Raw genomic sequence first — 14,060 nt, 5'->3', positions numbered from 1 at the left:
GAAAAGATGGGGTTCCTATTGGATACAAAGGGAGCACCTTCCATAGGTAAGGTCTTTGGCACGTCAGGGTGGGGGAGGGACTTTTAGAATAACTTCCTTGGGGAATTATTTTCATTAAAGGTAACTAGAACCATGGGTTGGTGATTCTTAGAACTTGAGAAGGAAATATGTGTGTCTGTGTACTCAGCAATTGATATGAAGATTTATTGATGCCAAAGGAATTAAAATCAGCATTCACCTAAACTGTAATAACTAACTCAGATTTTTTCTAAACTACAGAATCAGAATTCTTTGTTCTCTGTTTCAGGGTTATAAAGGATTTCATGATTCAGGGTGGAGATTTTGTTAATGTAAGTACTGCTCTTTTCTTATAAAAGTTCTGTAGCTTCATTTTTCATTATTACTACCGTTTTTGGTTTGTTTTGTTTTGTGACATGAACCTAGTTTTAAAGCTTAAGAATACTATCCAAGTTTGAGGAAGGGAAGGAGTGGAGGTGGGAATGCCATTTAGAGTTACTGGTTTCTACACTGAATGATTAGAGGACAGACATCAGCATTTTGATTGAGTCACTAACTTTCATGTGACTTCCAAATATCCTCTTAGGGCTAGAAACTGAACTTCCCTAGCATATCTATAGATGATGTATGACAAATTCAAATTAATTCATCACATGAAACATGAAATCTGGGCTCAGCAGTGGTACAATTGGCAAAGTACACAAGTCATCATGGGAAAAGAGCCAGTCCCCACAGCCAGGGGAGAGACTTCAGGTTTCTCTTTCTCCCTCTCTCTATCTCCCTCCCTGCTTCTCTTTGTCTCTATCAGAATATAAAATAAAATAGGAGCCAGTTGTGGCTCACTTGTAGAGCATACATATTTACAGTGCACAAGGACTTGGGTTCAAGCCTCTGGTCTCCACCTACAAGGGGAAACTTCATGAGTGGTAAAGTTAAAAGTGTCTCTCTCGGGAGTCGGGCTGTAGCGCAGCGGGTTAAGCGCAGGTGGCGCAAAGCACAAGGACCGGCATAAGGATCCTGGTTTGAACCCCGGCTCCCCACCTGCAGGGGAGTCGCTTCACAGGCGGTGAAGCAGGTCTGCAGGTGTCTATCTTTCTCTCCTCCTCTCTGTCTTCCCCTCCTCTCTCCATTTCTCTCTGTCCTGTCCAACAACGACGACAACAACAATAATAATTACAACAATAAAACAACAAGGGTAACAAAAGGGAATAAATAAATAAAATAAATTTTAAAAAAAGTCTCTCTCTCTCTCTCTCTTTCCCTCTCCCTCTCCCTCTTTCCTTTATTATCTTTATTTATTTATTGAATAGAGACAGCCAGAAATTGAGAGGGAAAAGAGTGAAGGACATAGAGATACCTGCAGCACTGCTTCACCACTCACAGAGCTTTCCCCTTGCAGGTGGGGGTCTGAGGGCTTGAACCCAGTCCTTGCACACTGTAGATTGTGCGCTCAATTGCACCAAAGTAAAAGACTCTGGGGTGGGTAGGTGGGGAGAATACAGATCCAAAAAGGATGACAGAGGACCTAGTGGGGGTTGTATTGTTATATGGAAAACTGGGAAATGTTATGCATGTACAAACTATTGTATTTACTGTTGAATGTAAAACATTAATTCCCCAATAAAGAAATTTAAAAAAAGAAAGAAAGAGAGAGAGAAAGAAAGAAAGAAAGACAAAGAAAGAAAGAAAAGTACAGCAGCTGGAACTCTTCCTCTTTGGCTGTTGCTGCTTCTCCTGGGAAGAAGCATTAAAAAAAAAAAGAATATGCGCTCAACCAGGTGCACCATTACCTGGCCTCTCTCTTTCTCCTTCTCTGTTTCACCCTTCTATCTCAGTTTCTCTCTGTCTTTATCCAATACGTGAATATATATGTGTGTGTGTGTGTGTATTTGTTTATTTAATACATATATATTAAATAAAATAAAAATATAACATTTTTAGATAATTAGAAAAAAAAGCCTGAAATATGATGCCATTTACATATTCTAGAATGATAGTAGTAAGTCCCTTTCTAGTGAGCTAAATGCTGTTGTGCCATTTTTTTTCTTCCACTTCTGGAAGCTGTGCTTGGAAAGCTGTGAAGTTAATTAGTATAATTAGTAGGCAAAGCATCAGAACAAAAGGGGAGGATAGTTATAGAGGGATATTACCTCTATTCCTTAAAAAAAAACAAAAACAGTCATGGAGTAGTCCTTCACTATTAAGTATTAATATATATTTCTTGTGGCTATGCTATATGTATCTATGGTATCAAGCCTCCACTTTTGTTCCAAAACATTAGAAGATGCTACCCAAACCACATTTCTTTTTTTATTTTATTAATATATTATATTTGTTTTACTTTAATGAGAGAGATACAGAGAGAGAGAGAGAGAGAGAGAGAGACCAGATTGCTATTCAGCTCTGACTATTGGTGCAGGAGTTTGAACCTGGGACTTTGGGTCTCAGGCATGAAAGTTTTTGTATATCCATTATGCTACCCCCCCCCCCCATTTTCTTCTTTCTTAAACCTACTTTTGTCTTTATCCACCATTTTTGTGTATGGTCTTTCTTGTTAATATCATTTAGCTAGTCATATTGCTGTTTCTTTGACTCTGGGAGATGATCCTTCTTTGTGTGTTTGTTTATTTAGTTTAAATCTTGTGAGCTTTTTAAGATCTCTCTCTTTCCTGTCCTAGGTAATGTTAAGAGTGACAAATTTTAGGTAGAAGCAGGCTTTCAGAAATTTTTTCTTTCACCTGAGATAAAACTAGGAAATTTCACCCCAAAAAATCTTGTTTTCTTTTTCTCTTTTTTATATTTTATTTATTTATTTATTTATTGGATAGAGAAAGAGAGAGACCTGTAGTACTGCTTCACCACTCATGAAGTTTACCCCCTACAGGTGGGGACCAGGTGCTTGAATCCAGGTCCTTACACATTGTAGCATATACATTCAACCAGGTGTGCCACCACCCAGCCCCTTGTTTTCTCTTAAAGAATGCAGAATAGAGGTATATGTTTTGGATACAGTGGTAATTATTTTCAATCACATGCAGGTGATGTGGACTGTAATGGCAAGAGCACACCCTGTCTAATGTCCTATAAGAGGAAGAGTAGACTTTAAAGAAGTTAGGCTTTGGGTGTAACTGTTTTCTTTTTCTGGACTCCAGACAAAGAACATAGTTGCTAATATTTTCTTCTTTCTGCTCAGGGAGATGGTACTGGAGTTGCCAGTATTTACCGAGGGCCATTTGCAGATGAAAATTTTAAACTCAGACACTCAGCTCCAGGCCTGCTTTCCATGGTAAGTGAGATTCAAGCAAGATTCAGGCATTGGTTTATAGCCAGCTGGTTTGGGGCCCCTCTTGAGACCCTATACTTGCTCTTAGCATCGAAGCAAATGCATGAGCTAGCATTCACTCTGCCATACCTCCCTCCTTCCTCAATCTGGATTGATGATTTCTTTTTTTTTTTTAATGTTTTATTTTATTTTATTTTATTTTATTTTATAGAGACAGAGAGAAATTGAGAGGAGAGGAGAGAGAGAGAGACAGAATGAGAAAGACAGAGAGACACCTGCAGCCCTGCTTCACCACTCGTGAAGCTTTCCCACTGCAGGTGGGGACTAGGGGCTTAAACCTGGATCCTTGCACTCTGTAATGTACGCACTTAACCAAGTGTGCCACCACCTGGCCCCCTTTTTTTCTTTTTAAAGGACTGGATCACAAGCAGACTGGGGAAGCAAAATTGAACTCTTGAGTGCATGCACGTGTGTGGGAAGGAGGGTTGTATGCCCGTGCATCTGCACACACGTATCAGAACACTGTTCAACTCTGGCTTATGGTGACACAGAGGATTGAATCTGGGACTTTAGAGCCTTGGGCATGAAAGTCATTTTGCATAACCCTCCACCTCTGGTGTGTGTTTTCTTACCTTTGAGCCAGGACTTGTGGCTGGACATTCTTATCCTGGTATACCCTATCTTTCTTTTTTATAGCTGCTATACTTACTCACTCACTCTGGGCTGCAGGTATCTTCACTGGAGCTTAAGAAATGGCAAGGATAATATATCACACTACCCAGCCCCTACTCACTTTCCTTCGACTCCTACCCATCATTCACTCTCCACTCATTTTTCCTTACGGTGGTCTGGGGAAATTGAACCTGGGACTTTGGAGCCTCAGGCATGAGAGTCTTTTTGCATAACCATTATGCTTACTACCCCTGCCCTCTCACTCTCTTACTTTCTTTCTCTCCTCTTTTTCAGTTATTTCCCTCTCTCACTATCCTAATTCTCACTCCCCTGAGCCAATATTTGTGTATGCATTCTCTGTTCTGCTTGCTCACCCTTCCAGTTATCTCAGGAATTCATCAGATAAAAATTGGTTGATGTCAGCTCTATGTCAGGCTTCATAGTAAGACATAAGAACCAAGATCTGATCCCTGTCCTCATGACACATAACATCTAATAGGGGAATCATACATATAGAACGAGAGGTCCACTGAAGTGTAACCCATGCTATCAGTGTACTAAAGTGAGATCATTAAAAATACTGAAAGGATCAAAGGAGTGAGAGTAATTGTTATGAGGGCTCAGGCAAAACTTCACAAAGGAGACATTTGAGCTCTGGAAGGAATTTTATGTCCTATAGCACTTAAGTCAAGCAAAGAGCTTAGGCAAAGATACGTGACCTTGAAACTGCAGGCTGACACTTAGGAACTAGAAAGTGAAGAAGGTGATGAGAGCATAGGATGTGAGTGGGGGAGGGACTACCACTGGGCAGACAGGTGGAACTAGCTCCTGGTGGGCTTTAAAATGTCAGAATAAGGTGAAGGTGTCTTAGGGCTTTTTATTTTATGTAGTTTGTGGAGAGCCATACACATTTCTTAAGTGGGGTTGATCAATTTTGGGTTTTAAACTGGCTGCATAAGTGGCAGACAGGAAAGGAGACTGCCAGAGTAATAAGTGACACTAGCAAGGCAAACTGCCAGCAGGCTAGGCAGATACAGGTAAAGGGTATAGGAGTGACTTCGATGGCCTGGAATCTTTATTGTGAGAATTGGGACCCTCTCTCCTCTAGGAGCAAGCCACTGTGTGAGCATCTATGGAGAAGTCAGAAAATTGAAAGTAAACCTTGATTTCTATTCCCTTCAGCTGATACCAGTTAAGTTGGTGCTGCCACATATTTGATAGCATCCTTGTTTTTGCTTTAGGCTGACAGTAGTTGAGTTGTGCTTTCTTTTACTTTTATTTTTTTTTTTAATATTTTATTTATTCATGAGAAAGATAGGAAGAGAGCACTCTGGTACATGTGCTGCCAAGGATTGAACTCAGGACTTCATGCTTGGGAGTCAGTGCTTTATCCACTGCGCCACCTCCTAGACCACGAGTTGTGCTTTCAATGTCTTACATATAGCGTAACTACATTAGCTCCTAGCCTTCAAAGTCATGAATTTCTTTTTTTTTTTTTCCTTAAATAAAATTTGTCCCCCCCAAAACTTTTTTTATTATTTTAGTATTTCACTTATTTGGCTATAATGAAAGAGAAATACAGAATGACCAGAGCACTGCTCAACTCTGCTTTATGTTGGTACAGGAGACTGAATCTGGGATCCCAGAGCCTTAGGCATGAAGGACTTTTTTGCATAACCATTATGTTGTCTCTCTGATCCCAGTCATGAGTTTCTGAAGGGCTGGAACACAGTCCCATTATCTCTAGGATTTACTACCTGGCACAAAAATAGTACTGAACAGATGTTAATGATGGAGTGAAAGATTATGAGGATAATGGCTAACATTTATTGAACACTTAGCCAGCAGGCACCTTATTTGCATTAATTTATGATAAACCTCTCAAGTGCTTTGTACAGATGAGGAAACTGAGGCATAGAGAAATTATGTAACTAAATTAAGGTAGCCATCTCTAGAGGTGGAGTTGGAATTCAAGCAAGGTCACCTGACTCTGAAGCTCCTAGAGCTTATCTCAGCAGTGCTGCCTAGAAAAAAAGAATGAAGTGCCAAGGACAGAGAGTGTCCCAAGAACTATGAAAAACATATTGTATAACTTTTTCTGCCTGCCTCGAATAAATACTTATACACTGAGCAGCAAGGTCAAGAGAAAGAAACAGAAAAATTAATCGGAACAGCAAGTCTGTTCCTCATTCCAATGCTTAGGCCTACTCAGACTGGCTCAAGCAGTTCCTAACTTCCATGTATGAAAAGCTCCTTTAAGTGCACGTGGTGCCAAGCACAAGGACCGGCAAAAGGATCCTGGTTCAAGCCCCCAGCTCCCCACCTGCAGGGAAGTCGCTTCACAGGCTGTGAAGCAGGTCTGCAGTTGTCTTATCTTTCTCTCCTCTCTGTCTTCCCCTCCTCTCTCCATTTCTCTCTGTCCTGTCCAATAGCAATGACATCAAGAACAATAGTAATAACTACAACAATAAAACAAGGGCAACAATGGGAAAATAAATAAATATTTTTTAAAAAAGAAAAGAGAAAAAAAAGCTCCTAAATATTAAAAGCAAAGTCTCTCTTTCAGTTCTTCCCTGATGCCACCTATACTGTGGTGGTACTCCAGCTTCTCTCTCACATTCTTTCGCATAGAAAACCACCTCATATGAAATACAGAAAATAAATCTGGTGGGTGGGTGTAGGTAGCATAATGGTTATGCAAAGAGACTCTCATGCGTAAGGCTCCAAAGTCCAAGGTTCAGTCTCCTGCACCACCATAAGCCAGAGCTGAGCAGTGCTTTGGTAAAAATAATAATAATAGGGGAAGGGAGTCGGGCTGTAGTGCAGCGGGTTAAGCGCAGGTGGCGCAAAGCATAAGGACCGGACCGGCATAAGGATCCCAGTTTGAACCCCGGCTCCCCACCTGCAGGGGAGTCGCTTCACAGGCGGTGAAGCAGGTCTGCAGGTGTCTATCTTTCTCTCCTCCTCTCTGTCTTCCCCTCCTCTCTCCATTTCTCTCTGTTCTATCCAACGACAACAACAATAATAACTACAACAATAAAAATAATAATAATAATAATAATAGGGGAAGTCGGGCTAGGTAGCGCAGCAGGTTAAGCACAGGTGGCCTAAAGAGCAAGGACCGATGTAAGGATCCCGGTTGGAGCCCCTGGTTCCCCACCTGCAGGGGAGTCGCTTCACAGGTGGTGAAGCAGGTCTGCAGGTGTCTATCTTTCTCTCCTTCCCCTCCTCTCTTCATCTCTCTCTGTCCTATCCAACAACAACAACATCAATAACTAAAACAACAATGAAAAACAAGGGCAACAAAAAGGACAAAAAGATTAAAAATAGTAATAAATAATAGTAATAAAATAAAAAGTTAATCTTGTTATTTATTTATTCTGTGAGGGTTTGCTAGGACTTTGCCAGCATGACCTTACAGTGGCAGGTGGATTCCTTTGTTTTTGCTGGTGTGCTTTTTTATTTTTGTTTTTTAGGTAAAGGGGGAGAGACACCACAGCACTGCACCACTGTTTGGGTAAAGCATCCCCTTTGTGTGGTGCTCCCATGTAGTACTGGGGCTCAGACGCAAGTCTTTGTGCATGTGCTTTACCAAATAAGCTATCCCCTGCCCCCTGAATCTTTTTTGAGAGTAGTCTCTTCTAGGAATGAGGGAGATAGCATAATGACTATGCAGAGAGCTTCTTAATGCCTGTGGATCCAAAGTCACACGTTCAATTTTCCATGCCACCATAAACCAGAGCTGAGCAGTGCTCTGAGGAAGAAAAAAACAAACTGTTTTTATGTGTTGGCAGAGCCTTGCACATGAATGACTTCACTGCTTCAGGTCAGCTTTTTCAGAGATTGAGGGATGAAACAGCACAGCACCAGAGCCTTCCTCAGTGCCATGGCACCTCCTGTATGGTGGTATTTCAGGCTAAAACCTGTCAGCAGATGTCCTACCAGCTGAGTTACCTCTCTGACCCTCAAACAGCCTTTTTTTTTTAAATTTTTTTTAAATCTTTATTTATGTATTGGAAGAGACAGCCAGAAATTGAGAGGGGGGAGTGGGAGGTGGAAAGAAGGAGAGACAGAGACATCTGCAGCCCTATTCCACCACTCGTGAAGCTTTCCTCTTGCAGGTGGGGACCAGGGGCTTAAACCCGGGTCCTTGTGCACTGTAATGTGTGCACTCAACCAGGTGTGCCACCACCTGGCCCCCAAACAGCTTTTTCATACATGGTGTATCTCTAAAGTGTAATTAAAATCTGTAGTTAGAGCTCATTTCTAGACAAAGTCTATAGTGTATATCATACACATTTTCATTCCTTCTTAGCTGAACATGGAACTCAACCAATTTCCATTTTTCTAAGCATCTGGTTAAGACTAGCAGCCTATGTAATAATTTACAGTTTTGCCTCAGCCGTATTATTTTTACTTTAGTAGTACTATACTTTCTGTTTTCCATTTTCCAAAATAAGGAAAGTGTGCAATAAATTATTTGCATAGTTATACAAACACTGTTGGGAGGCTGAACTGCTGAAATTTAACTTGGGTTTGCTAATATACAAAAGCCTGAATTTAGCATATTAAAGGTGGTCTAGGGGACCAGTATATAGTACACAAGAGTATATAGAAATACTTGATTGTTTTTTTAATAATTATTAATTTTATTTCCCTTGTTTTATTGTCGTAGTTATTGTTTGGTTTTTTTTTTTTTATTGTTGTTGGATAGGACAGAGAAATGAAGAGAGGAGGGAAAGACAGAGGGGGGGAGAGAAAGATAGACACCTACAGACCTGCTTCACGACCTGTGAAGCGACTCCCTTGCAGGTGGGGAGCTGGGGGCTTGAACCGGTATCCTTATGCCAGTCCTTGTGCTTTGTGCCACCTGCGCTTAACCCGCAGTGCTACCGCCCGGCTCCCAAAAATCCTTGATTGTTAATGAGAGAGAAATAGAGCAACACTCTGGGACATGGCTTGCCTGGGATTAAAGTTAGGGCCTCATGGCGTCGTCCAAGGCTTCATCCACTGAACTACCTCCCAGGCCTGAAAGTGAAATGTCTCTTTACAGAGTGTCACTCGAGTGGGACAGATAGCATAATGGTTATGCAAAGAGACTGTCATACCTGAGGCTTTGAAGGTCCAAGTTGAATCCCCTGTACTACCATAAGCCAGAGCTGAGCAATGCTCTGGTTAAAAGTAAAATATTTTTAAAAAGTGAATGGGGTGAGGGAGATAGCATAATGGTTATGCAAAGAAACTCTCATGCCTGGGAGTCGGGCTATAGCACAGCGGGTTAAGCGCAGGTGGCGCAAAGCACAAGGACTGGCATAAGGATCCCGGTTCGAACCCCGGCTCCCCACCTGCAGGGGAGTCGCTTCACAGGCGGTGAAGCAGGTCTGCAGGTGTCTGTCTTTCTCTCCTCCTTTCTGTCTTCCCCTCCTCTCTCCATTTCTCTCTGTCCTATCCAACAACGACAACAACAATAACAACTACAACAATAAAACAACAAGAGCAACTAAAGGGAATAAATAAATAAAACAAATATTTTAAAAAATTCTATAAAAAAAAATTTTCGGCAGAAAAAAAGAAACTCTCATGCCTGAGACTCCGAAGTCCCAGGTTCAGTCCCGCACACCACCATATACAAGAGCTGAGCAGTGCTCTGTTGTTTCTCTCTGTATTACTCTCTGCATCTCTCCCAAAAATAAAATAAATAAAGTGAATGTCAGGCAGGGGTAGATAGCATAATGGTTATGCAAAGAAAGTCTCATGCCTGAGGCTCTGAAGTCCCAGGTTCAATCCCCCACACCACCATGAGCCAGAGCTGAGCAGTGCTCTGGTGTTTCTCACTGTGTCTTTCTCTGCATCTCTCTCAAAAATACAAATAAATAAATAAATAAAATACTAAAAAATAGTGAATGTCAGTCGGCATTGTAATAGAGCTTGTTCCTTTGTAATGTACTACTAAGTGTAATGATGTAAAAATAAAAACAGTTTCAGGAGCAGGAAAGAGAAGGGTTATGACTAGTTTGTGACCTTCAATTAAAAATAATTTTTAATAAAATTCTATAATAAAGAATTTGAAGTATAGCTGTAAAAAAGCAAACATCATTGATTAAATGTAGTCTGTTTTCTTACATAGTAAGAACTAGCACAGCAACTTCTTGCACCTTCACTTTTTTTTTCTAACACCAGGGCCTTGAGAATGTCATTTTACCATTCCTGGGCCAATATTTTCATTTTCCTAATTGCAGGTAGTGAGAACGGGAAAGATAACACAGCACTGCTCTACTGTCTGTCTAATTTCTCTTTGTGCTGTGGTGCTCCCATTGTTTGGTAGGGTTTGAATCCAGGGTTTTATGCTTGGTAGGGTACATGCCCTACCAGGAGAGCTATCTCTCAACCCTTAAGTATTATTTAATATCATTGTTAATAATGTAGGCCAGAGCCATTCAACAAACAGAAATCAACTCATGGCAAATGCAACAGACCTTTTCTCATCTGGCAGCCAATTTATAACTTAATCCAGTTATGAATAGTATTGTACCAAGTGCAGTAAATCAGGTCCCATAGACAATTGTTCCAGTTGTTAAAATCCACACCATAGAAGAAATGTGCTTTTATTCAGTCAGATAGCTCCTTGAGGGCAGAGATGCTCTTATTTACCTCTGTATCCTTGGGCCCTAGCGCAGTCTTTCTTCACAGTAGATGCTCAGTAAAGTGTGCTGAAAGTGTGGAGGGACTAGGGCTGCAAGCTGTTTGAGAATCCTGCTCTTCCACTAACATGGCCAAGAGAACTCATTGCAAGTTGTTTTTGTTTGTTCATTTGTTTCCAATAGGCAAACAGTGGTCCCAGTACAAATGGCTGCCAGTTCTTCATCACCTGCTCTAAGTGTGATTGGTTGGATGGAAAGCATGTAGTGTTTGGTGAGTCCTGCTCCTGTTCCATAGTCCAGGCTCCAGTTACCCAGAATGGAACTTCGGGAAGAGTGCTGGGTGGAACTCCTCTATCAAGAATGCTCAGCTAGTTTAACTGCTGGGGGTGGGAGGGTCTGTGGTTAGAAAACTAGAGGAAAGGTTAAAGAGACCATCTGGTGAGTGTTTAAACACTTAGAAGATGAGTGTGTTGGAGGGAAAGACCTGGAAGGTAGCACTTCAGAAATGCCACACAAGGGGCTAGGTGGTGGCACACGTGGTTGAGCGCACTTGTTACAGTGTGCAAGGACCTGGGTTTAAGCCTCCAGTGCCCACCTGCAAGAGGTTAGCTTCATGAATGGTAAAGTAGTGCTACAAAAGTCTCTCTTTCTCTGTCCTCTGTATCTCTTCCTTCCCTCTCAATTTTTCTGTCTCTGTCCAAAATAAAATAAAAATGCCATACCAAGGCACCATGGTACACTGGGGCTTTGCAGTTGCTCAGACTTAAACTTCAATTCTAACTTCATTGCCTGCAACTTTGAACAAGTCATTTCGTCCCATTTGAATCTAATTTCCTGGTGTTAACTTGAGGGTCAAATGAATTAAGGCTAAGGGGGTGAGGGATGGGGAGTAAAAGCTGGAAAATATTATCTAAGTTAGCTCATATTCTTCCTACAGGAAAAATCATTGATGGACTTTTAGTCATGAGGAAGATTGAGGTGAGTCCTATTATGATTTTCTCTTTTTTGCCTTTCTGGTCTGTTGCTACCTGATTAGTACCAGAGTTAGAGGCGGGTAAGTTAGGCTCAGTCTTCATCACTTCTAGATAAATGGACTCTCTCAGGACATAGAATACATGCTTCTCAGTTTTTCTTGGCTAGTCTCCCTACCGCACACTGAAATTTGGCCTCAGGTGGTCCCTTCACCTATGTTAAAAAAAAAAAATCCTATTCAGCATTATACTCAGGATCCTCCATGATCTGGTCTCTGCAGGCTATTCCATGATCCTTTCTCCTACCATAACTATGCCAAACACATCCCTGCCTCTTGTTCAATCTTGCCCCTTAACTTATGCTCCTGCTATATTTCTCTACCAGCAATGTTCTTCTTTCTCCTAGTGGGGTCCCATTCATCATTCTATGATCAAACAAAAATCCCCCTCTACTATGAATCTTTCCCTGATTTACTTTTTGTTTGTTTTTTTTTTTTTTCTTTCTTTCCTTCCTGATTTCTCTAAGCAGCAGTTTGCTGGCTTCATGTGCCAAACTTACATTGTCTCTTATAGTGTATGTGTTGATTTTTTTTTTTTACAAATATATATATATATTTTTTATGAGAAAGATAGGAGGACAGAAAAAGAACCAGACATCACTCTGGCACATGCTGCCAGATCAAACTCAGGACCTCATGCTTGAGAGTCCAAAGCTTTATCACTGCGCCACCTCCCGGACCACGTGTGTGTTGATTTTATGTACATTTTTTCTTTGACTTGTATTATACCTTTTACTTGTCTGCTAAGACTTGTATTATTTTCCTCTCAGTCTCTTGAGTCCCACAGCCCTTCACAGGGATTGGCAGGCATTAGTAAATGTTTGGTAAGTAGATGTCTTTAAGTAGGTGAATCACTACTATGCTTTTTCTTCTAGAATGTTCCTACAGGCCCCAACAATAAGCCCAAGCTGCCAGTTGTGATCTCACAGTGTGGGGAAATGTAGTCAGAAGCAATACTGAAACAGGTGAGTACATGACCTAGGAGAGTTTATTTCCCTCCTCTGAGCCTGTTTTTCTCACCTGTCAATGCCTATCTCCTAAGGTCACTAAAGGGATTAAAAATGGGGGTGGAGGTGGGGAGGAGTTACTGAGTGCTTTACTTTTTCTACCTCTTTATAGCTTACCAAAAAAAATCAACCTGAAAAGCACTAGGCAGTTTCTGATGTCAGTTTCTGACACTTCAGACTCCAGTCTAACCAACAGCCTTAATAGAAAGGCCTGATTCAAGCCCTAGATGGCTCCCTCCTGGGACCAGCCAGGGCAGCCAAGAGATATACCAACTACGCTCCTCTTTAGATCTAATGCTACAATTCCAGGCCCTAACTTTATTTTCTGTTTTGTTTTGTTTTAATTAGCTTTATTTGTTGGATAAAGATAGGCAGAAATCAAGAGGGGAGGGGAGTTAGAGAGGAAGATAGAGTGACACCTGCAGCACTGCTTCACCACTTGCACAGCTTTCCCTCCTGCAGGAGGGGACCGGGGATTCAAACCTGGGTCCTTGTGCATTGTAACATGTCTGTTCAACCAGCTATCACCTGGCTCCTAGGCCCTAACTTTGTATTCACCAACTTCATGTGTGACAATGACACATTTCTCAGCCTATGAGCATTCACTTCCTATCCACTCACTTGCTACTACCTGCTTAGTCCTGGGCATCTTGCTAGGCATGGAGAGGAGACAAAGAAGTTGGAAAATTCCTCTATCTTTCAAGACCTTAAGGAAAGAAATTAAGTCTCAGAGGTGATGTAGTAACATGAATAGCATTGCTAAGTGTTAGCAGAATTCAAGAGAGAAAGTTATCATTTCTCATGGTGGAAGGAAGCTTAAGATTTCAAACCTGGGGACCAGGTGGTGGCACACCTGATTAAGTGCACACATTACAGTGCCCAAGGACACAAGTTCAAGCCCCTGGTCCCCACCAGCAGGAGGAAAGCTTCACAAGTGGTGGAGCAGGGCTACAGGTGTCTGTGTCTTATCTCTCTCCTCTGTCTCCTGCTCCCCTCTCAATTTCTCTCTGTATCCAATAACAAAAAAAAAACAACAATATATATATATATATATATATATATATATATATATATATATATATATATATATTTCAAACCTGCAAAAAAAAAATGGAAGAATAGTATACTGAACATTTATATACCTTTCACAACAACAACAACAATTAACATTCTTATTTGTCATTTTTTAGTATTTCTTTCCTCTTCACTCATTTTCACATTTTTTCCTCTCTTGCTACTTCCCTTCCTTCTTTTTTTAAAGATTTTATTTATTTATTGATGAGAAAGATAGGAGGAGAGAGAGAAAGGACCAGACACCACTCTGGTACATGTGCTGCCCAGGCTTGAACCCAGGACCTCACACTTGAGAGTCAAGCACTTTACCCACTGCACCACCTCCTGGACCACCC

General features: G+C 41.2%; 1 protein-coding gene across 3 annotated transcripts in view; it reads left to right on the top strand.

Annotated features, from left to right (window-relative positions):
- The window catches only part of PPIH (peptidylprolyl isomerase H), a 28,678-nt gene that overhangs the window by 1,076 nt on the left and 13,542 nt on the right, over positions 1-14,060 (top strand). The window contains exons 4-9 of one of the 3 annotated variants that reach the window (XM_007526102.3): positions 2-46; positions 308-350; positions 3,212-3,304; positions 10,798-10,885; positions 11,552-11,592; positions 12,520-12,609. In XM_007526102.3, coding sequence (XP_007526164.1) covers positions 2-46; positions 308-350; positions 3,212-3,304; positions 10,798-10,885; positions 11,552-11,592; positions 12,520-12,588 — 379 coding nt within the window. In that variant the 3' untranslated portion in view covers positions 12,589-12,609. The remainder of the gene's footprint in view (position 1; positions 47-307; positions 351-3,211; positions 3,305-10,797; positions 10,886-11,551; positions 11,593-12,519; positions 12,610-14,060) is intronic. The other 2 variants (XM_060206095.1, XM_060206096.1) reach the window with 2 other exon arrangements.

This window comes from Erinaceus europaeus, chromosome 13 (genome assembly GCF_950295315.1).
Source record: "Erinaceus europaeus chromosome 13, mEriEur2.1, whole genome shotgun sequence".
NCBI classification, from domain to species: domain Eukaryota; kingdom Metazoa; phylum Chordata; class Mammalia; order Eulipotyphla; family Erinaceidae; genus Erinaceus; species Erinaceus europaeus.
This window is presented reverse-complemented; position numbering and strand designations above follow the sequence as displayed.